We start from the raw sequence: 26,216 nt of genomic DNA on the forward strand, positions 1-26,216 counted from the left end.
ACACCTGAAGATAAAAAGAGCTTATAGAACAACACCTGAAGATAAAAACAGAGCTTATAGAACAACACTTGAAGATAAAAAACAGAGCTTATAGAACAACACCTGAAGATAAAAACAGAGCTTATAGAACACCTGAAGATAAAAAACAGAGCTTATAGAACACCTGAAGATAGAAAGAGCTTATAGAACAACACCTGTAGATAAAAGCAGAGCTTACAGAACAACACCTGAAGATTAAAAACAGAGCTTACAGAACAACACCTGAAGATTAAAAACAGAGCTTATAGAACACCTGAAGATAAAAAACAGAGCTTATAGAACACCTGAAGATAGAAAGAGCTTATAGAACAACACCTGTAGATAAAAGCAGAGCTTACAGAACAACACCTGAAGATTAAAAACAGAGCTTACAGAACAACACCTGAAGATAAAAACAGAGCTTATAGAACAACACCTGAAGATAAAAAACAGAGCTTATAGAACACCTGAAGATAGAAAGAGCTTATAGAACAACACCTGTAGATAAAAGCAGAGCTTACAGAACAACACCTGAAGATTAAAAACAGAGCTTACAGAACAACACCTGAAGATTAAAAACAGAGCTTATAGAGCAACACCTGAAGATAAAAACAGAGCTTTTCGAACAATACCTGAGGATAAAACAAAACAAATCTTATATAATAGCTGTGAGAAAGGTTATGAAAGTGAGACTAGAAGAAGTGTCACGAGTTTCGAAATATAAAGCGAGGCATCAAATATGGAAATACAGACACTTTTCTTTACATGAAATGTTCCGGCCAACAATTCGATTAGAAATCAACATTAATTTTATACAAAATATATAACTCCATTAAAAGTAGAATTGTTAAAAGTTGCTTAACCAGTAATGTATCTATTTTCAACACCTTCCATGGTCACCAAGTTTAGATTTCTGACATTCTGTGGCCTCAAGGGAATTCGAAGTTCCAAAATCACGTACGCACTGTTGACCAGTTTTTCTGTCAGATGAACGTGAAACTGAAGCGAGCGCGCAAATGTGTCGAAACTAGTTTCTTCAATATCAAGAATTCTGAAAGTGTGTACCATACATATATATATATATTTTCTCTAACTTTACTACTACTCGATTCACATGATCACGTTACGTACAGTAAGTACACACCAATTCGACGAAGTTGTTGGGACCACGATAATACGACAGCTATTATATTGATACAACAACGCTTCATGCATATATCTTAAATTTAATTTTGGGTGGCTATACCTCAAAGATAAAAATTTCAGGGCCAAATACTCCTTTGATAACGGACAAGTGACATACATATACATACAACTGTCATCATCTGCCACCCGATTCCTTTAAGGAACATAGGGCCGCAATCACTTGTGGTTTCTATAACAGGTTTTTTTTTAAGTGAGTAGGTTGTTAGCCCACTGCACCTAGCCGTCCCTAATTTAGTAGTGTAAGACTAGAGGGAAGGCAGCTAGTCATCACCACCCACCGCCAACTCTTGGGCTACTCTTTTACCAAGGAATAGTGGGATTGACCGTCACATTATAACGCCCCCACAGCTGGAAGGGCGAGCACGTTTGGCGCGACGCGGGCGCGAACCCGCGACTCTCAGATTACGAGTCGCACGCCTTAACGCGCTTGGCCATACCGGGCCATCATACAACTATAATGTTGTTAAAATAGTTTATCTGTTACTTGTTTGTTTGTTTTTGAATTTCGCACAAAGCTACTCGAGGGCTATCTGCGCTAGCCGTCCCTGATTTAGCAGTGTAAGACTAGAGAGAAGGCAACTAGTCATCACCAACCACCGCCAACTCTTGCGCTACTCTTTTACCAACGAATAGTGGGATTGACCGTCACATTATATCGCGCTCGTGGCTGAAAGGGCGAATGTTTTTGGTGTGATGGGGATTCGAACACGCGACACTCACATTTCGAGTTTTTGTTTAATTTTTCTCCAAGCTACTTGAGCTATCTTTGGTAACCGTCCCTAACTTTGAAATGATAGGCTAGCGGGTAGGCAGTTAGTTAGCACCATCCACTGCCAACTCTTGTCTACTCTTTAGTAAAAACGTAATAGGATTGACCATCAGATTATAACGCCTACATGACTAAAAATGCATGTTCGGTAACAAGTTTCTATTTTATCCCGTAGACTGCAAGTCGAGATCCCTAACACTAGGCTTGTCTGGAGAAATATATTTAGAATAACAAGTTAGAAGAAGAATAAAAGCAGTTTGGACGAGATTTGGAAAACCAAGTTATATTAAAACCGCAGTGTGTTTGCAAATAAATGTTTAACAAATGCAAAACACTAGCAGTTGGAGGGAAACTTGAAGAGTAACAAAGGGAAGGAAGACAAAACTTGAAACAGCTCAGAGAAGTATGCAAAGAAATATGTTAGTTATTAAAAGACTTGATCATAAAAGAGGACTGGATGAAATATAGAAAGGGAGTTAAAGATGCAGTAGAGATGATGACAGGAAAATGTTGAAGATGGACACATGGTTAAGCAAGATAATGAAAATGAGAATGGAAGACGACAGGATGGTAGTCATTAACAGCAAAAGAAATGGGGGAGGTCAAGACAAATATATGTAGAGAGGAACTAATATAACGAATAGGAGTGACATGGATCAGACCAGTGTAGGAGAGGGAATGGTAAAAGGACTTTCAAAGGGAGTCCAGTGCCCAAATAAAAGGTGGTAACATTCCATAAAGAAGACAGCTAGCCAATTACACTACCAACTTCTTGACTATACCTGGCTAAAACGAAAAAGAAGTTTTGACTTCAGTCGCAAGTACAGCGTACCCGTAGCCCTAAAGTGTGGATAGCATTTCTGCGAGACTGAGCCGCAAATTTTGAATATTCAGATCCATAACTCGAGCATACTAACCACTAAGCCACGCCCAATTCTTTTGAATACTAACTCTCGTTTCTGCTCGATTATAAGAGTAGCCCACAGTTGTATAAATATATTATGCTTTAATACTGTGTTTATTTGTTATAATTCGGATATGATAATAATTTTATACAAATACAAATGTCCAAATTTACAAAAAAAAAAAAAAAAAGTAAAGTGGTTTGTTTGTATTTATCGCAAGGCTAACAATGCGCTAATTACGTTCTGTCCACCGCGGGAAATCAGAATAAAGTCCCGGATGTTGGCACGTGAGTCTAAAACTTGTCGCTGATACACCTAAGGACGCTAACAACGAAAATAATGCGAGAAACTCCGTCAAACAAAACGATAGCAATTAAAAACTAATATAATATTAATGTATCACAATCCGTAGCAATTAAATTGGAATTTCTTTCGAAACAAACATTGCTAATTTTTATATCACGTGATCTCAAAATATATAAACACAAACTGCCACATAATATCTCGAATAAGAATAAAAATTTTGAATTAATTAAAAAACTACACAAGGACAAATAGCACATTCCCTTTCCTTGCCTAGATTATTTATATCATAAACATCATTACCCAGTAATATATTTATATCATAATCATCATCGGGTTAACAATCGGCCCTCAATAACTTGCGAAGTTATGAAGATTAAGTCACTTAAAATTTCACAGTAATGAAGTAATTACATAAAGAAATTGCAAGCATTCTATCGATTAAAAACTTTTGCTAATTGAGAGATATATGTATGGATCGTTTGTAAAAAGAATAAAAACACGATATTAGTTTTATAATGTTCTTAAGGTGTGGACGCCTTTTCTAAGTTTTTCAATTATAAATAATTGGCAAAAACGCCGCCCAACGGCGTGTTAGTAAATACTAATTCTGATATTCGTACCTCACTGCAAATATTTAGAAAAGATGAACATTTTTTTAAAAAAGAAATTTTCTGGGAAGTACTTACCTCATAGCAAAATTGTATGGATTGTATAGATATGAACTTTAAGTTTGGTTTGCTTTGAATTTCGCGCAAAACTACACGAACACTATCCGCGCTAGCCGTCTCTAATTTAGCAGAGGAAAGGCAGCTAGTCATCACCACCCATCGCCAACTCAAGGGCTACTCTTTTACCAACATATAGTGGGATTGATCGTAACTTTATAACACCCCCACGGCTGAATGGGCGAGCATGTTTGGTGCGACGGGGATTCGAATCCGCGACCCTCTGATTACGAGTCGAGTGCCTCAACCACCTGGCGATGCTGGGCCCTAAACTTTAAGTGGCACTCTTTATTAAAAATAGCAAGTTTTTTTTAACAACTCCGTTTAAGAACTATATTTACGAATTACATCAATAAAGGCATGATCAAACCCTTACGTTCAGTCATAGTTAAAAGTCAATTTCTTGTTGTGAAAATATACTTATATTTAATATTGTTTTATGATTTAAAAATTATTGTTACACATTCCTAGCAATTTTTCTAAATTTTTGAATCTTGAATACCTAAAATGTGAAATTTTTATGGATTGTATTCGTAATGCTATTCAGTAGAGGGCGCCACATTGTATTTATTATTTCAGTCACATACATAGATACATATACACACACCGCATCCATTACAGTAAAAATCAACAGCAATAGATATGACAAATTCAATGTTGTTAGATTAGTATTCATGCGCTTTCCAAGTTTGTGGATAATCATAAGGAACAATATAAACAATACAGTATTAAAATATAATCAGCTTTATATCAAGATCTATGACAAGTATAATTATTCACGAATTATTTACCTCGATAAATTTGTATTATTGTTCTTTCATATATTAGATCATTGACTGAGAAGTGGTGTGCGGTTTGTTATAACAAAGTCACAACAGGCTCTTTACTGTGTTCACCGATGGGGAATCGAACCCCTTATTTTACTATTGTAAATTCGAGAGCTTACCACGGGGTGATTGGATGAGTAGAAATAAGAAAACAAAGTATTTAAAAAGGTAGGAATTCACTGAGATTGTTTTTGTTCTTTATTATAACGACATTTTCTTTTGGCCTTATTCCATTTCAAACTAATTTTGTTTTAGTAATTTATAGTTTCAGCCGCTATATTTTACCTTACAATTTTAAACATTTTAAGTCGAGAAAAACAGTATTTATTACTTTAAAAAAATTAAAGTTCTTAAACTGAGCATTCATGCACGAAAAAATTCTTGTTCTAGATTGTGTACGATTCACTGGACCGAGACAATTAAAAGTATATATATAAATAAATAGATAGATATATATACACGTTTTATGTTAGGTGTAAGTTAGCGGTGAACGTTTTTTTTCGTTATAGTTCCTTAAGTCGTTAAGTCCCACGAGATGTTCGCACGGTTTGCGTAACAAAACCCAGCATGTGTGTCTCCTGGGGCCGTTACCCTTGAGGCCACACCGCGCTTTTTATGATTGCTGTAGATAACAAACAGAACTCACGTTTCATTTTCAAAGTCTATGAACTTAATGATCTATGAATAGTCAAAGAGACCGGTTTTACGAAGGGGGAGGATCAGCGTGAAACACGGAAAACATTCAAAACATGTGGCAACGAGGACCCGCCCCCCCCTCACATTACTTGTTACTTATTTTTTTTTAATAAACTCCATGAGAATTCCGTAATATGCATCAGCCTTCCTGCTCCAAATTGAATTTTAAAAAATAGTTCAAACATTTAACGGGAGAATATAGATAAACAATGTATTTTCATTCGATCCATTCGACATTGCACACCAGTTAAACTGTGAAAAGTTTTAACATCTGTTGGACATATTAATAAAGAATATCTAATTCACTTATTGAGAACAATAGACAGAAACATTTTCTACATTTTTACTTCACACGATTTTATTGTTCCTCTAGCTTCGTGTAAATAAAACGTATTGAAACAGTTATAAAATTACTTAATGTTCACTGGAATTTAGCTTCCTTTGTTTTTTCTTCCACTTTTTATTGTAAATTAATTTATATTCAACTAACATTAGAGACGATTTTAACTGTTGAAACACACAAGTATTATCCAGTGGACAAAAATTTAATCACTAAACTCTACTTCTACAGTAAACTAGGGTTACCAATAAATTCTACCTCTACAGTGAACTCGGATTATCATTAAACTCTACTTCTACAGTGAACTAGGATTATCACTAAACTCTACTTCTACAGTGAACTAGGAATATCACTAAACTCTACTTCTACGATTATCACTAAACTCTACTTCTACAGTGAACTAGGATTATCATTAAACTCTACTTCTACGATTATCACTAAACTCTACTTCTACAGTGAACTAGGATTATCACTAAACTCTACTTCTACGATTATCACTAAACTCTACTTCTACAGTGAACTAGGATTATCACTAAACTCTACTTCTACAGTGAACTAGGATTATCACTAAACTCTACTTCTACAGTGAACTAGGATTATCATTAAACTCTACTTCTACAGTGAACTAGGATTATCACTAAACTCTACTTTTACAGTGAACTAGGATTATCACTAAACTCTACTTCTACAGTGAACTCGGATTATCACTAAACTCTACTTCTACGATTATCACTAAACTCTACTTCTACAGTGAACTAGGATTATCATTAAACTCTACTTCTACGATTATCACTAAACTCTACTTCTACAGTGAACTAGGATAATCACTAAACTCTACTTCTACGATTATCACTAAACTCTACTTCTACGATTATCACTAAACTCTACTTCTACAGTGAACTAGGATAATCACTAAACTCTACTTCTACGATTATCACTAAACTCTACTTCTACGATTATCACTAAACTCTACTTCTACAGTGAACTAGGATTATCACTAAACTCTACTTCTACAGTGAACTAGGATTATCACTAAACTCTACTTCTACAGTGAACTAGGATTATCATTAAACTCTACTTCTACAGTGAACTAGGATTATCACTAAACTCTACTTCTACAGTGAACTAGGATTATCATTAAACTCTACTTCTACAGTGAACTAGGATTATCACTAAACTCTACTTCTACAGTGAACTAGGATTATCACTAAACTCTACTTCTACAGTGAACTCGGATTATCACTAAACTCTACTTCTACGATTATCACTAAACTCTACTTCTACAGTGAACTAGGATTATCATTAAACTCTACTTCTACAGTGAACTAGGATTATCATTAAACTCTACTTCTACGATTATCACTAAACTCTACTTCTACAGTGAACTAGAATTGTCACTAAACTCTACTTCTACAGTGAACTAGGATTGTCACTAAACTCTACTTCTACAGTGAACTAGGATTATCACTAAACTCTACTTCTACAGTGAACTCGGATTATCACTAAACTCTACTTCTACAGTGAACTAGGATTTTCATTAAACTCTACTTCTACAGTGAACTAGGATTATCATTAAACTCTACTTCTACGATTATCACTAAACTCTACTTCTACAGTGAACTAGAATTATCACTAAACTCTACTTCTACAGTGAACTAAGATTGTCACTAAACTCTACTTCTACAGTGAACTAGGATTATCATTAAACTCTACTTCTACGATTATCACTAAACTCTACTTCTACAGTGAACTAGGATTGTCACTAAACTCTACTTCTACAGTGAACTAGAATTGTCACTAAACTCTACTTCTACAGTGAACTAGGATTGTCACTAAACTCTACTTCTACAGTGAACTAGGATTGTCACTAAACTCTACTTCTACAGTGAAGTAGGATTATCACTAAACTCTACTTCTACAGTGAACTAGGATTATCATTAAACTCTACTTCTACAGTGAACTAGGATTATCACTAAACTCTACTTCTACAGTGAACTAGGATTATTACTAAACTCTACTTCTACAGTGAACTAGGATTATCATTAAACTCTACTTCTACAGTGAAGTAGGATTATCATTAAACTCTACTTCTACAGTGAACTAGGATTATCACTAAACTCTACTTCTACAGTGAACTAGGATTGTCACTAAACTTTACTTCTACAATGAACTAGGATTATCACTAAACTCTACTTCTACAGTGAACTAGGATTATTACTAAACCCTACTTCTACAGTGAACTAGGATTATCACTAAACTCTACTTCTACAGTGAACTAGGATTATCATTAAACTCTACTTCTACAGTGAAGTAGGATTATCACTAAACTCTACTTCTACAGTGAACTAGGATTATCATTAAACTCTACTTCTACAGTGAACTAGGATTGTCACTAAACTCTACTTCTACAATGAACTAGGATTATCACTAAACTCTACTTCTACAGTGAACTAGGATTGTCACTAAACTCTACTTCTACAATGAACTAGGATTATCACTAAACTCTACTTCTACAGTGAACTAGGATTGTCATTAAACTCTACTTCTACAGTGAACTAGGATTGTCACTAAACTCTACTTCTACAATGAACTAGGATTATCACTAAACTCTACTTCTACAGTGAACTAGGATTGTCACTAAACTCTACTTCTACAGTGAACTAGGATTATCATTAAACTCTACTTCTACAGTGAACTAGGATTGTCACTAAACTCTACTTCTACAATGAACTAGGATTATCACTAAACTCTACTTCTACAGTGAACTAGGATTGTCACTAAACTCTACTTCTACAATGAACTAGGATTATCACTAAACTCTACTTCTACAGTGAACTAGGATTATTACTAAACCCTACTTCTACAGTGAACTAGGATTGTCACTAAACTCTACTTTTACAATGAACTAGGATTATCACTAAACTCTACTTCTACAGTGAACTAGGATTGTCACTAAACTCTACTTCTACAATGAACTAGGATTATCACTAAACCCTATTCCTAAAAGGTTTGATAGAACGATGCTAGAATTGTTTTCGTCTGTGAAAAATAGCTGGATAACATTTATATAGAAGCTACTTCATCAAAAGTGAAACAATAAGACGAACATTAATTGATACAAATAATTGTTAAATAATTCTAAATCAAAGATCACTAGAGAAACGAAGAAATCCGGGAGAAATTATTTATGTTTGTCCAACTTTATTAAACGTAAATTACAACAATGCTTGCCAAGCAGGGCATCAACAGAAACTGGCCCACTGAACCGAATGGTTCAAATCTTCGAATTGTGAAACCTACGATTCTAGGATCACGTCCTATTGTCGCAGAAACATACTCTGCACTTTGAATCTATCGATGTGTTATAGGAGTGAGGTTCGAATCCCACTTTACATTTGGAATATCCTACCAAGAGTTGGCAATTGACACTGTTGGCTATCCGCCTTTGGTGAAATTTATCATTGCAATATCAGATTTGTGTGAATATCCAAAACAAAGAAGTGGTAAAAATATCTGAGTATCCGCATTTCTGAATATAAATAAAATATGGGCGCATTCAAATTAAAAAAACAACAACCGAAATTTGATATTGTCTTTCACATCTGCGCAGAGCAGGAAGTTTTCGTTAATTAGTAAAGTTTTAAGTAACACGTGTGAAACAGCGGCCTAATAAATGTCAGCTGACATGCGAGAAATCTTCAGCTCTAAGTGTTCATTGAACAATAGTCTGTTCAGGATCTCTTGTGCTAATAAGATATGGTATAAAAATAAATACTATCTGATAACGTTCTGTAGTTAGGTTTAACTCTTTTACTCTAATTGCCAGTGTCTCTCTTGCATAAAATTAAACATTCTGGCATTATGGGATTGCATATGAAGAGCCACATAGAACACAATAATATTTTGCGTGCCTCTATATTCCTAATTTTCATAGATTATAATAAGTTATATACTTTGCACTTCGCTCGTAATTTAATTTATCCATAGAACCCGCCAACTCGCCGTCCGGTACGTCTCGCCATGAACACGGATTAAAGAATTTGTTTGTTTTTGGAATTTCGCACAAAGCTACTCGAGGGCTATCTGTGCTAGCCGTCCCTAATTTAGCAGTGTAAGACTAGAGGGAAGGCAGCTAGTCATCACCACCCACCGCCAACTCTTGGGCTACTCTTTTACCAACGAAAAATGGGACTGACCGTTACATTATAACGCCCCCACGGCTGGGAGAGCGAGCATGTTTGGCGCGACCGGGATGCGAACCTGCGACCGCCGGATTACGAAGCGCATACCTTAACGCGCTAGGCCAAGCCAGGCCCGAGGATTAAAGAGAGTCCTCGCATATAATTTTTACTGGTTTGTCAAGAACGTGAACTATGTGACCTCCTTTCCCAGGTGTTCTGATTCTCTTCTTACAGAAGCGTAAAATATATTGTGTATAATTCCGCCTATTTGTTACATATAAATTGTATTTGTTAAATATTTCAGCTTTGAGAATAAAATTTCTTTTCGTTACATAACTTTAATTTTGCATTTAATTTAATGCGAAAGGTCGTGATTTTTTTTAAATTTTGCGAAAAGCTACACGAGGGCTATCTGCGCTAGCCGTTCCTAATTTAGCAGTGTAAGACTAGAGGGAAGGCAGTTTAGTCATCACCACCCACCGCCAACTGTTTGGTTACTCTTTTACTAACGAATAGTGGGATTGACTGTCACATTATAATGTCTTCACGGCTGAAAGGGCGAGTATGTTTGGTGCGACGGAGATTCGAACCCGCGTTCCTTAGATTACGAGTCGAACGCCTTAACCCACCTGGAAGTGTCGTGATATGGTTCATGCTAACCCTACATTATGACTGATGTAGTAACGTGCACGTGAAAATAGGCAGGGCGCTATTTCCACGATTGTACGTGAACTTGACTCAGCGTTAAAATAAATTATTAAATTAATATTTGTTTTACAATTCATTTCCGTTTTTAAATAATATGCATATGAGTGAAAGGAAGGAGTTACCCTGGAATTAGCGGTACTGACAGAATTTGAAAACGTCGAGCGTGAATAAGCGACATAAATGTCATTAGAACCTCTTGCGCAATTTTTTGAACCAATAGCTTGACCATTAAATTTTGATAAAAATCTCCGTAAAAAAACAAGATAAATATGAATAATTGTAATATTACAGTACTAATGGAATTATACTTTGATCAGTTACATTAAAAAACTCCTTGTCATGTTAAAGCGTAACACGAATATTTGGTCCGTTACTATAAGAAGGAAATTCGAAAATGTGAAAAAACCCCATAAAAGAATTGATTGTTTTAGCTCAAGTCTATTCAATGTATTATATGTTGTATGCATGAACACCAGATTTCTGGTTGTAATTTCTGGTTTAATAAATAAAACTGGAACTCACACACACGTGGTTGGAGCAAATGACAAGATATCAATGTGAGTTGAGCCAAGAAGGCACTACATGGTTAAGACAAGTACAGGTGAAGGTTTGTTTGTTTTCGAATTTTGCGCAAAGCTACTCGAGGGCTATCTGCGCTAGCCGTCCCTAATTTAGCAGTGTAAGACTAGAGGGAAGGCAGCTAGTCATCACTACCCACCGACAAGTCTTGGGCTACTCTTTTATCACCGAATAGTGGGATTGACCGTCACATTATAGCGCCCCCACAGCTGAAAGGGCGAGCATGTTTGGTGCCACCGGGATTCGAACCCGCAACCCTCGGATTATGAGTTAAACGCCTTAACACGCTTGGCCATGCCGGGCCAACAGGTGAAGGTATAACAGCAATTTCAAGACTTGCTTCAACCGCAATAGGCCAGGTGGTTAGGGCGATCGTCTCGTGATCTGAGGGAATCGGGATTGAATCCCAGTCGCACCAAACATGCTCGCCATTTCAGTCGTAGGGGCGTTATAATGTGACGGTCAATCCCACTATTCGTTGGTAAAAGAGTAGCCCAAGATTTGGCGGTGGGTGGTGATGACTAGCTGCCTTTCCTCTAGTCTTACACTGCTAAATGAGGGACGGCTAGTGCAGATGGTCCTCCTGTAGCCTTACGCGAAATTCAAAACAAATTATGTAGTTACTAAGAACATGGAGATGTTTCAATCGGCAGGTTTGGGTACATTGACGACCTTTATATTATTTAGTGTAATTAAGTATCATTACATGAAACAAACTGAATTATATTTGTAAAAGACCTGAAGGGCATGTTCTATTTGTTTTTGACGAGTTTTGTACGTGTAACATTTTTCTAAATAATGGGATATTGAAAGCAACGTCGAAAATAGCTAGCGGGTTCCTACACTCCATAAGCTAGCGTTAAACGCAAACGCCTAGCGGCCGTAGCCTTGACAGCTAGTCCAATGTAATTTGTATCTCATATATAATGATAAATTGAAAGCCCTTTCAATCCCGGCTTTGTTGTATACGTGGACCTACAGCTACGATAATATGTCAAGTACTATTATGGAAAAGAGAATTATAATATCGATTTATCATAAACCTGAAAACAAAACAACTAATGGGAATGTTCAAGTCTTCACCATCACCAGAATTATTGTAATCTTCCCTGAACTTACTCAAAGTTTAACACACCTACATATCTAAACCAACAACTAGTTTGTTATATATATATATATAATGCACTATATTTTGTAAAAAAACAGTAAGTTTACAACCCCATGTCCTTCAAGTGAAGATTATTTTATATTTTAAGTTAGCTTAAGCTCAGTGTAATATTTAAAACAATTATTTTCATAAAGTATTTAAAGTGTTGTATTTGTATATTATGCTTCATTTATTGAACGTTCTGAAATCCTGTATATTTTAAACAAGTGAATAACATTGTATCACATACACTATTTTAATAAAATTATATACCCTAACGAAACAGTACTAGTACGAAACGTTTTAGTCCAATAATATATCACATAACAGCCTTAATTAATTAAAGCTGTATTATATTATTTTTAATTTAGACAAACAACTTTCAAGATATATCAATAGATGGCAATGCTATCATTTTCTTAAAGCGCTTAAAAGTTACTCTTTTGCTACAAACACTTATTGTATATATAGAATAAAGAGTGTGTTACAAGCTATGTTTGTATCAGATACAAGAGACAAAATAGAGATGACTGTTATTAACGAGAATATAAAATGAGGAGAAAAACAACAAACACTACGCAAAGTAACATGGTATTGAAAACGGAAAGAAGTATTTACAATTACTTCTCAAGAATGTAGAATTATACACACCCTAAAAAACAAATAACTGAGTTACAGAAGCACTTAAAACGTATAACAGCATTTCACACTCAACAATAAAGTAACACGATAGTACGAAACGCACCAGATTGCTCTCAAATGTATTACAAATGTGTAATTACGATATATAAAACAGAAGCAGTAGCAGCGAGATACAATGAGTAGCTAGTACGTGAAGGCGTACATTACGAACTCTCCCGTTCCATTTGCCTATCCATAAGCTCTAACGTATTTAATTTCTGTCTTACCCTGATTCCATACATATTAGCTTCTGCAGAGAGAATTTTGGTGTCGACTCTTTTTATGTTTTTGAACTCTTAAATTATGAGAGATTGCAAATATCTCGTTAAAGTCGTACACACTGAACGGTTGAATTGTGAGAGATAGCCAACATCTGATTTAACTTACTTATTGAACGCTTGAATTATTAGATATGACAAACATTTGATCAGTCCTTACTTATCGAAATCTTGAATTCTGAGAGATAGCCAACACCTGATTAATCCTTACTTATTAAACGCCTGGATTCTGAGAGATAGCCAACACCTGATTAATCCTTACTTATTAAACGTCTGAATTCTGAGAGATAGCTAACACCTGATTAATCCTTACTTATTAAACGTCTGAATTCTGAGATAGCCAACACCTGATTAATCCTTACTTATTAAACGCCTGGATTCTGAGAGATAGCCAACATCTGATTAATCCTTACTTATTAAACGTCTGAATTCTGAGATAGTCAACAACTGATTAATCCTTACTTATTAAACGCCTGAATTCTGAGAGATAGCCAACACCTGATTAATCCTTACTTATTAAACGTCTGAATTCTGAGATAGTCAACACCTGATTAATCCTTACTTATTAAACGCCTGAATTCTGAGAGATAGCCAACACCTGATTAATCCTTACTTATTAAACGTCTGAATTCTGAGATAGCCAACACCTGATTAATCCTTACTTATTAAACGTCTGAATTCTGGGAGATAGCCAACACCTGATTAATCCTTACTTATTAAACGTCTGAATTCTGAGATAGCCAACACCTGATTAATCCTTACTTATTAAACGTCTGAATTCTGAGAGATAGCCAACACCTGATTAATCCTTACTTATTAAACGCCTGAATTCTGAGAGATAGTCAACACCTGATTAATCCTTACTTATTAAACGCCTGAATTCTGAGAGATAGCCAACACCTGATTAATCCTTACTTATTAAACGCCTGAATTCTGAGAGATAGTCAACACCTGATTATTCCTTACTTATTAAACGCCTGAATTCTGAGAGATAGTCAACACCTGATTAATCCTTACTTATTAAACGCCTGAATTCTGAGAGATAGCCAACACCTGATTAATCCTTACTTATTAAACGCCTGAATTCTGAGAGATAGCCAACACCTGATTAATCCTTACTTATTAAACGCCTGAATTCTGAGAGACAGCCAATACCTGATTTATCCCTTACCTATTCAATGCTTAAATTTTAAGAAATAGTCAACACCTGAAAAACCCTTTTTCATTCGTGTATTTATTCATGTCCGGTATTACCTTTTTCCGCAACTTTTCATTTCTTTAACAGCATGCGTATTAGCAAAGTATTATAAAACTAAAGCGACAATTAATGTGATATAATTAAAAACAATACGGAATAACACAGTTCACAAGCGCTTTTGTGTTATAATTATTAAACAGGAAATTCTCCTCACATGCAGGGAGAAACAACAACTAAATAAACATTACGAAACCCGTATTATAATCAATCTATTCACACAAAAGTAACAGCTATGATGGAAATATGTATGCGCGCGCGCGGATCATGCTTCATGTTTACTATAATTCCTATACAATTAAAAGCAAATATTTCAATAGTTTGTAACTTGAGAGGGGATGACTGCATATTCACGGAAACTCTACTGGACTTTATATACATCGACCTATCATTTTCAGCGAATGACCATCCCCTTTCATAAAGCAAACAGTTTCTATAATAATCCAAGAGAAACTACTTTATTATTTACTCTTGAAAGCTCCGACGATGAACAGACCAAACACCTTACGTAAATATTGACATATCAGCTGAGAAAGGCATATTGTTCAATAAAAACAATTCCATGTGAGATTCACTTACTTTATGATACATATTAAGTATTTCGACTACCAGTCATTATCGCTAGAATACTCAAAGGACGTTTGAGAAACGGGAAATTATAAAATTTAACAAACTTATATTTATATAACAGTCGGTAAGTGTTGTTCTTTAAACCAACGATTGGTTCTCAGTCGAACACCTTAAGCATTATTTGGTTTGGTTTGAATATCGCGCAAAGTTACACGAGAGCTATCTGCACTAGCCGTCCTTAATTTAGCAGTGTAAGAGCAGAGGGAAGGCTGCTAGTCATCACCACCCACCGCCAACTTTTGAGCTTCTCTTTTACCAACGAATAGTGGGATTGAAAGTCACATTATAGTGTCCCCACGGTTGAAGGGCGAGCATGTTTGGTGTGACGGCACGTTAAGCAATCAGTAACACATGTTAGAGAGGTTGATTGTTCGTCACATGATTTGACGTCTGGACTGAAGATGATTATTTGTGTCATGATTTAATACAGTACTAATACTGGCTGTAAACCAGTGATTTATTTTCAGAAAGTGCAATTTGTTGTTTAGTTTGAAAGTTAAAAAAGACTTTTACTTAATCAGCATTTCGACCAATAAAGAAACTGTAGAGCTGAGAGATACATTTCATATTTTAGGGAGAAAACTTAGATATTAACAAAATCTACTTACACTGAATATACCAAAGCCTCACTATACGCTTGTATTTAGTTTGAATATTGCTCAAGTTTTAAAGTACTTAAAAAACTACAACACATGCCACTTTAAATTGTAGCGAAAATAGTAAAAATAAATATACATTTATTTAATTTCTGTAGTGTATAATGGTATATAGAAGACATATTAATATTAAACATAAACGATCTTATAAGATTAAAGCGTTAACTGAAAATCCAAACCAAAAACATAAAAAAAAACATTTGAGTATTATAAGGCCGTTGGCTTCTGATGTTAAAATATATATATATATTTAAGCCAGGCATGGACAGGTGTGTTAAGACATTCGACTCTTAATCTGACGGTCGCGGGTTTGAATCCTCGCCGCACCAAACATGCTTGCTCTTTCAGCCATGGAGGCGTGATAATGTTACGGTCAATCCCACTATTCGTTGGTAAAATATTAGCCCAAGAATTGGCGGTGGATGGTGATGACTAGCTGCCTTCTCTCTAGACTTACACTAATAAATTAGGAACGGCCAGCACAGATAGCCCTCGTGTAGCTTTGCGCGAAATTAAAATAAAAAAGGTTACCTGTTACGTCAGAAAGTGTTAGAATTATGCTCCTGCAAATTCAGAAGCTGTCGTTGCCCAAACATTATACGAAACTTGTTATGTCCTAAAGCTAAGATTATTTTTGATTCATCTTAGCAGTTTTAAGGATAATAAACAAAGTGACAGAAATTCAGAAGTTACATGTTCGACTCACACTTATTACTACTTAGATATATTTTTGTCTTTATCAGTAAATTAATAATTTAGAATTTTAGTACTTAAAAATTAACTCAAAACACCTGATGATCTAGATGTGTTTTCAAAGTTGTTAACATTTTAAAACTTGTAACTCTGTAAACAATTTTCCAAAGCTAGAACTGCGTAGGTGTTCTTACGCATTTAATATTTTATTATTTATTTATTTTACTCTAAACCTATGTTTGGGGGTCAATTTCTGCAGTAAGAATAATTTACGGAAACTTTTTTCATGTGAAAGTTTATTTCAAAGCTGTAAGAAAGACCTTTCGATCAAAGCTGTAACAATGTAGGATACGTTCTGTGAGTTCAAAGATGTTAATAAAATACAATAACTGATTGTTTATTGTTTAAAAGCTTGTCATGTCGCTCTTTGAAAAGATTTCTTTTGTCATGCCAAAAATGTTTAGGGTATAACGGTAAAAAAACAAAACAAAAAAAAACGATTGTGCAACAAGTAAACTTTAAGTCAAGTTAATTAAATCTCTTAATGTAGATTTTGTCATGGTTATTATACCGGAACATTAAGCACTAAATTATGTTATTTTTTACCCAATAGAAATAATGATTTGACAAGAAAAGAGTAATGTCGATTTCAAACAAAATTTTACATATAACTGTTGTATACAATTATCAAAACATACAATTTATTTAATGTTTAAGAAGGTATTTTCTACTCCCATTTAGGGCTACCTCAGTCTCAACTTTTATCTCCAGGAGGCGATCACTTTCGAATCAAAAAGTAGGGGTCGTCTTAACACAACTTCTTAAAAAAAGATGAAAAAAAAAGGAAGGTATATATTGGTTATTACATACAGAACTTGAGTCAATTTCAAGCATTTAGTAAATTTGTTTAAAAACATCTCCCCCAAAACAGACAAAGAATTTAATTTATAATGTAAGAACAAAACTGTTTACTGTGTAAACAGTGGTCATGAAAATACGAATGCTCAAAGTGGTAGAAAGTTTACTAGTGTGCGATAAAAAGGAGAGTTGGCGTTTAGAATATTAATACTTTCTTATGAAAACTTCCATATGTAGTCAATTAAAGACTGACCCTCTTTCAAGAGCAGTTTTCACGCGAACACGGAATACATTACCACAAGTCACACTGCTGTGACACTGATTAGCCCTAATAACTTCAGACATCCATCAAGCACGAACGACGCGTAGTTTTAATTTTAGACAGCTCTTTTTACACGAAGAGAGACTGGTGGATTTACAGAGAAGTAAGGTCGTTACAATGCACACAAGTACTTGCTCTGTTGTTGGTTTTCATTGCATTTTAGGCAGATTTTTTCATGTTGCGAAGCTCCTATGCTTTTCTTAATACAGATTAAATTAAATAAATCAGCATTGTGTAGGTTATAACGGTGATCTTGGTTTGTATGAAAATAAAAAATATCTTTGCCAGCTTATTTTCGAAAATATAATAATATTCCTGATAAACACTACCTAGACAGCCCCTAACCTTGAACTATCCGAATGATAAAGGAAGATCTACGAGGCAACCTTAACAAAGTAACGATCAGAAACGCAAAGGTACAAGGTGACTGAGCCACTCGCCAGCGGACAGATGTTAGGTTTAGCTCTGAATCTACTAATTCTTTCTAAGGGCTTAACGCCACCCCATGGCCCCAAACCTGTCCGTGAGCCGATTGTAAAGATAAAGACCGGCCGAAAGAGGGAGACGCCCCGTTGTCAAGATAAACAGACTCAAAGTATACATTCTTGCTAACAGCAAAGCAAAATGGCGTTAGGGGAGCGTCTTCTTAGCTAAATCCACGAACGAGAGATACGTGGTCTTTTATTATATTCATATAAATCGTCGTAAAACTGAATTTATCAAAACTTTTTATTTCTTCATTGAGCACTTTGGTTTCCACTGTAAGTCAAACACTCTAAGAGAGTAATGAATAATGTTAGAAGTATAAAGACGAGTTTGGAAAATTGTGTTTATGTATTTTACATGAGGTTTCTGTTTGATAGAGATTCCACGAACATGAAAATGACCACAATTAGGAATCCGACTCTTTCCCGCTATAGAAACAAGTAGGAACAGTCCATGAAGTCAGAATTATACCTAACTTATTTGATGTTTAATAATAATAATAATAATAAAGGGCTTAATACAAACGCACACAAATATTTTTTTTTAAACTCTGCTAACTAAACCATTTCTCTAACATTTCCCATTGGGCGCAAACTAGATAATTTACAACCAAGTGTCTTTGAATTTCTTCAAATTCTGGTACTTGGAATGTGTGGTTAGAGCCAGCACTGAAAATGATTTAGTCCACAGAAATGAGCTGCGCATAACGAATTACAATGTTACTTTTATTTAGCAGAGAAATAAATTGTGTGTTAATCATAAAATTTACACAGTAGAGTAAAAAAACGTCATAATGACATCTGTGTGATGAACCCGTGTAATCAAGCATATCGATACAAGCGAGATTTAACTTATCATTAAAAAAATACATTTAATATGGCGGAATCGCACGGGACCGAGAAAACTTTCCGGCTTAAGCAGGTTTTTCGGCGTAGACAGTGAACATGCATTTTTTTAATTATATATAATTTTTTGAGCGGAACGTTATACTTGCTTTACTCAAGGGAAGTAAGACGTTTGTGAATAAAGTTATTATACTGTTTATGCTATATTTATTAAAATAAGAACAAAAATAGACATTCAAAATATACATAAGTACACAAAATCTTAATTTTATTTGAAGAAAGTGTCCAATTTCAACTGTTTCATTTTTTTAATGGGATTTCTCATGGGGTTAAAAAAGAACTCCAATTCTACAGTCCTTTCATGAAGTTCATTTTCTCCCTCCACTTTTGCATACAATTTGATAGCATTAATATAACTTAACACTTGTGATGAAGTAGGAATTTCTGTTTCCTCACTATCTTTTCCATTTTGTTCATCTTCTGAATCTCTCACAGTTACCATCTTGTGATTCTATTATAGATTTTAAATCAGTTTCATCAGTTTCTGTTAAAACATTCTTGTCAACGTTCACAAAACTTTCCGCGTTCACAGAATCATCTGCATCAATCTTCTCAATCAGAGTTTGGATTTCACTAGAATCGTTATAACAAACAACTTTTATAAAAATGAGGGTATTTAGTAAATTTTCCCTAAATTTTAAAATTAGGGAAGACAGGAATTTATTTATTTTTTCGTGAAAATTATTTAAAGAGTAGAATTTTATACTTAAGAGACAAATATATTTCTACAAATAATGAACCTAATTTAACTGCAAAAATAATGACGGCAGAAAAAATAACAGAATATATTTAACCAATACTTACTGTAACAAAATGTTCGAGAATTTATTAATATTTAAACAAATTATTAACTAAATAAAAAATTACCATTTAATTAAAAAACATTTTTCTGCCTTACTCAGGTTCTAATCCTACTTGTTGATAAATGAGGTAGGCGAAGGATAGTTTTCCGCCGCGTTAAGCAGGTTCTGCCATATAGAGGGCCTTTAATAAGAGAAATCTTAAGATAATGCTGCAAAATTTTGATATTTCAAGCTTGTACAGGTTTTACTGTATATTAAATGATTATTTTGGTTAATTATATGAACATAGTTTACGCATTTAATGGCTACTACTTCACTTTTCAATATAACAAAATACGTTTTATGTACATATCTAAGCTTCACATTGTTTCTTCATTAACCATTTATACCACCCCTTGTCTATTTCTGATTCATCACGAATTAGTTTATAAAATCCAGAATATAAGGTCACATTATTATATCAAATAGAGAATGACGCAACTGCTTTTCTTAACTTTGTTGTTAAATAAATCATTTTTGAAACGTTTACATTTTTTGAATGAAATTACTAAATGCTCCCTTAGGACCCTTACAATCGGTCTTCTACGAAAACCCTGAGGATTTAGGCGCAGTTTTAACAGTAGTGGTGTGTCTCCTTCACTCTCGTCACCAAAAGGTTCAGGAGTTTCTTGCCCTATGAAGTTCGGTGTAGAAACATTTCTTGATGACGTGAGTCGTGGTTTGAAAGTACCACCTTTTCTGTTTTCACACGGTGCGCAACATGACAACATTAAAGCAGGCAAAGTGATATTCTGGATTTAATTATGTAAAATATTTTAAACGTAATAATAAATAAACTTGTTTTTGTTTTGTTTTTAAATTTGGAGATATTCCACAGTAACGTTTGCAAGTGCCAGATATAGTAATAAACAGGCACGTGTAGTATATCAAACACTTATTAGCATCACGTGCTAATAAGAAGGATAATTAGAAGGATAAATACAATGATACAAACAAATGAACTTAGGCTGAAATACTGAATACAGGTGGCGCTGTAACTCCACTTTAACTTTTACAGCGGGGTTGCACAGAGGCACGTGATGCTAATAACATTATGCTTAGTCAAATGAATGTGATTTCTACTGTTGACACGCTACGCATGTATCTACATTTATTTATCATGATTAATGTTTCTAGACTCTAGACATGCCACACGTTTTGGAACACTAGTTGAGCGTGCAGTATTATGTTCTCCATCATCTGATACTAATCGGCACTTTGTAAAGTACGGATGAGTAAGTATTCCATTGAACTATAGAAATAGTATGCACATATATATGCTCTTATTCGATACTATTTTTATGTTTTGATGCGAAGCGTATAGTACAGGGTGTTCGGAAAGTCACTGTGCACTTATATATTTATTAACAGACATGTTTCAATATAGAATACAGGAGGTAAATATGAATGACAATTATAAACAATGTTGAAAGTGACCCCTGTTGGCATCAATACAGGCTTGGATCCTTCTTATTTTGTTTCTAAACACCGCTATCAGTTGCTGGCTTGAAATAGACTGAATAAAATATGATTACAAAACTGCACAGTGACTTTCCGAACACCATGTACAAGCGCGTATGTAGTCAACACAACCACATGAGAGATAAATGCTAACGGTTAATGAACGTTTTGGAATACACATATTTTACGACCAGCAAACTTCTGTAGTAGTTGTAAGATAATGATTCAAAGTATCAAAATGAAACGTTGGTTGTTCTTAACTTAGAGAAGTGTATGTGTTTTTTTCTAATAGTAAAGCCACATCGGGCTATCTGCTGAGCCCACCGAGGGGAATCGAACCCCTTATTTTAGCGTTATAAATCTAAAGACTTACCGCTGTACTAGCGGGGGGCAACTTAGAGGATATATTCTGTTCTAAAAGTAAAAACGACATGCTTAAGTGGTACGAAGTTCAAAATGTATTCTAGTCGTTTATACTTTATTGTTATGGTCAGTTTCAAATCGTGTATTTTTATTCTTTTCCATCTTACATTCATTTCAGATATTAAAGAAATGTTTTACAATTCACCTTGCGAAACGTTATTTCCCTTTTTGGACTTTCTAAGTTCAGTGCAATAGTAACGGTACTTACCTAACAGTCGGTGAACTTCATCCCTTCTTAAAAACAAACTGAAGCTACCAAAACAAACTGAAGCTCCAAGACACAATATCACCAGTAGTACATGAAACATTGCACTGGCTTATTTCTCTTGGCTAAAACCGGCTATTGTAGCAATATTTTCAAAGTTCTACTGTTTCTTTCGTTAGTCACGCAGTGTTTACGCATGCAGAAAAAAACAAGCGTATTTCCGTGGCTCATGTGAACCTTGAGAGGAAAAAGACTTTATGAGACAAGCACTCCGGATCTTGCATACTTGAAAAGTTCACGAAAGGTTTCTGAGCACGTGCCACGAATATTACGCCATTACGCAGACACTGGAAACAATCCGATATACGGGCTGTTTGTCTTAAGGAAAGTTTAGATGATGGAGGCAAGGTATTGCCTGGTTAAGAGATCGATTTGAGCCGGAGATCTTTCTCTTGGAGTACCGCCAACAACTCGTGCGTCTGGTTCACTGGTCTACAACCAAATGAACTTGGACGGCAGAGCTACCCAGCTTTTCATGTTGTCGTGACACGCCGCTATTGGAGTAGAGAAGTTTCAAGCCCGCTGTTTAGTGAATATGTTCCGTTTCACGTCAAAGTTTCGGTTTTGTCGACGTCAGGATTATATTACTTTAATAAGAGGTCAAACGTAAATTCATTGGCTAATGTATTTGTCAACACTCTTAACAAATATAAAATAAGTAGGTTTTTGACAATCAACAGTCAATCGCACTAGAATTTCAAATGCCTGCTAATTAATGCACGAGCCGCTGATGGCCGTGTTTAACAGCTCGTGTTCATTGGTCATGAGTGCATCTTCTGTGCATTCCTAAATGGTTGCTCTAAAACTAGCTGTAACACCAGTTATAAAAGGCCTGCTTTATATGCTAACAAAATTTAATATAGCCCGTAAGTAACTCTGAAAAACTTAGAGCTTAGCTTCGTTTCTTTTCATTTATTTATTTAAGTCGTTTCTCTGCGAATGTATGACATTTCGATCTACAAATAATGAACGTTGCTAGGGGTGAAGTTAGGGGGACTAACACAAACTGCATTTTAATGGTCACGAAAAATTGAATCCAGTGAAGTTAAAACTGCCGAAGGTGGCGTAATAATTTGATATTTATAACCTCTTTCGTTTGTTAACGCGTTCCTTCGACCTGATGTGAGCATTGCTGTGGACCATGAACAGAACTGCTAATGGCTCACGGTACTTAGGACTATAAGTATTATTGATTTCAGAAATGACTCTCTCATTAAAAAAAATAAAATAACAATCCTGCGACACCCATGTTCTAAATATTAAAAGGTAATTTAAAAAAATTGCAAATACCTCCTTCATTTTAGGGTAATGGTCATTTTTGGAAGCTGAGTGTGAAATCAGGATTAATGTGGGAAGAAACTTTATTCATAATGAACGTTGTTGTTGCTGTACAGAGTTTTAGTATAAAGTGAACAAGAGCTATCTGGACAGAGCTGTATTTACTTTCTAGTTTCATCACCTGATTGACTGAAAATGATAGCTGATATCATTCCTTTAGCGCCCCCTATATTTTGGAGCGTTTGTTTTTTTTTGCTTCTTGTTGTTTTTTGCGGTAAAAAGATTTGAATCATTAACGGTGATCTACATCCAGAATACACTTACTTATGGACTTAGGTGCTAATTCCAACTTTGTAGGGCCCCCGGCCCGACATGGCCAGGTGGTTAAGCATTCGACTCGTAATCTGAGGGTTGCGGATTCGAATCTCCGTCGCACCAAACATGCTCGCCCTTTTAGCTGTGGGGGCGTTATAACGTTACAGTCAATCCCACTATTCTTTAGTAAAAGAGTAGCCCAAAAGTTGGCATTTGGTAATTGTACGCTCTACAGGCTGTCTCAGACAGTAACCAAGACGTAAAGGAAAGAGAAAGTGTTACAAATTGCACAGAATAATCGATAAGGAAATCAACTGGTTTCTACATGTGTTAACACTTGGCGAATTTGTGAGATTGAAGGCAAGAGATTGAAAGAAAGACAAAGAAGTATATATCTGGGCAGCATTTTGAGGTTATTTAGCTCACAAAAATAAACATAATGCTGCTTGACTAAAGAGACAACGAATGAGGAGAGTTGGAGACCAAAGATTGTTGTCCCCTGGACCAAGGACGACACATGATGATCCAGTAAAGGATACACCTTTTAAACAGAACCTTGACACACACACACAGACGGACATTTATATTGTATTTAATAACTATATGTTACTCAGTTTCTTACTTAACAACTGTCATGTTTCTAATACGAAAGTACGTATGGACAGGTCAGTGCGCACATGTATGTACTTTCGTACACGTAAGTAGGTACGTATCTCTTTATATAAAAGAAAAAGACGTAGAGAAAATAAAGTTATTTCCAGTAATTTCTAACAAAAATAGAAAATAAAAACCTATTAGCTACAAATATCTTAAATCATTCTGAAAGTTCGACAGTCATTCCTGTCTGAAGCATCAACACGATGACAGTATGAATACGGTAGACACAGTATTATATACACATATCAGTAATAAATCATGTCGATCAACCTTGAAACCGAATTAATTCTCATTTATAGCTAAAAATATAATTGTATAAAGTGGTATAATCTAATTTGGACGAAGTAAGGTAATTTCGGAATCTTGTTTTAGTGTAATCCACACGTTCTTATTTGCACCGAAAAAAATATGAAATGTTCCGTAATCTAGTACATAATCAATGAGATAGACCTAAGTTGAAACTTGCTTCCACGGTGTCTATTTCATCGTTGTGTTCAGTGGTTAAGAAACGTATTCTATTCGTGTACTTAAGGTGCTACGTAAAGGATTTCAGCTGAGCTTATTGTCGTGAAAAATGTTTTGTTGACACGAAAAAAACACACAAAAAAAACACGTCCCATGCAACCCTACGAAAAATAATTCTTTTTCGTCACATCGCCGTGTTCTCAAGGTCAAACTATTGCATGCTTTTTGGTTCATGGTGTAGAACCTATGTCGTGGCAGACACATAAAATAAAGCTTATGCGTACACGAATTTTTCTAATTATCAAAAACGAAATGATAAAATGGCCAATAGTCGTACACATCCTGGCTTATTTTAGTTTTCATGTCACCCTGCTTTACTTCAGTTTGAACTTTCAAGTAAGTTCTTGTTTTAGTCTCAAGGTCAATTTAACCCTAACGACAGCTTATTTGTTTCTGTTTCTTTAACAATGAAAATCACTTTCTTTAATCAAAAGAACTTAAGGGTAAATGTATCTGTTTAGTAATTAATGTAATTTCATGTCAAATAAAACTGAATTTCAGTAGTTCATCATTCTTCGTAGCAGGAAATGTTAATCTGGACTGCTGACTGTGTCCTGATATTTGTTGTTATAGTCCCCTGGCGGTGATTTGTGTGTTATGCTGTCAATCAAACGGATTTGTTCGGAACTGGAACAGTTGGACATCAGGAAAATGAAAGCCAGATGCACAACACATGCTACAGTTTTTCTTCTAAAGTCAATAGAAATTGGTTGAGAACACAATTTGTTTAATAACTCGAAGCCACATGAAAAAACTAGAAAGAAAAACGATCAGTTGAAGTAACTTCATAGAAATGTTTAAAGATGTCTGTCACGTGTTTTATTGTTGGCTGGTTTATTTTTATTTAAACTCAAAGCTACACATTGGGCTATATGTGCTTTGCCCCTCACGGGTATCAAAATTCGATTTCTAGTGCTGTAGGTCCGCAGACAAGCTGCGGTGCCACTGGGGAAGGGGCACGTGTTAGAACTTCGTATTAACCGTATTAGCAAAGTTAATCCTTACAAACAACACTACAGACTTCTTCAGCGTACCTAATCGCCATGTTTCACTTTAAGAATACTATATTAACGCAATCTGATCAGCATACAAACTTTTTTTTGTGTTAATATAATATAATGTAATCCATAATGTTTCTCATATCTACTGCTGACGAATATTATTAACTAACCACCTTTCTTCACGTCATAACAGAAGTATTGTATGATTTCTAAATTAATAAATAATGACAATTTTGATATTCTATTTCTTGTTTACAAATGAGCTTTATTCGCCGGCA

General features: G+C 35.0%; 1 protein-coding gene and 1 long non-coding RNA gene across 5 annotated transcripts in view; one reads left to right on the forward strand and one right to left on the reverse strand.

Moving 5' to 3' along the window:
* LOC143232583 (tyrosine-protein kinase RYK-like) overlaps positions 1-26,216 on the reverse strand; it is a 164,000-nt gene that overhangs the window by 43,889 nt on the left and 93,895 nt on the right. For 2 of the 4 annotated variants that reach the window (XM_076468185.1, XM_076468183.1), the window contains exon 1: positions 22,106-22,662. The exons of the other annotated variants lie outside the window; for them this stretch is intronic. In XM_076468185.1, coding sequence (XP_076324300.1) covers positions 22,106-22,205 — 100 coding nt within the window. In that variant the 5' untranslated portion in view covers positions 22,206-22,662. Of the gene's footprint in view, positions 1-22,105; positions 22,663-26,216 lie in introns of those variants that run through there. 4 annotated transcript variants of the gene reach the window in all.
* Positions 21,092-26,216, forward strand: part of LOC143232585 (uncharacterized) — a 29,605-nt gene continuing 24,480 nt past the window's right edge. The window contains exon 1 of the long non-coding RNA XR_013017613.1: positions 21,092-21,248. This is a non-coding gene — a long non-coding RNA (uncharacterized LOC143232585). The remainder of the gene's footprint in view (positions 21,249-26,216) is intronic.

This window comes from Tachypleus tridentatus, chromosome 11 (assembly GCF_004210375.1).
Source record: "Tachypleus tridentatus isolate NWPU-2018 chromosome 11, ASM421037v1, whole genome shotgun sequence".
Taxonomy (NCBI): domain Eukaryota; kingdom Metazoa; phylum Arthropoda; class Merostomata; order Xiphosura; family Limulidae; genus Tachypleus; species Tachypleus tridentatus.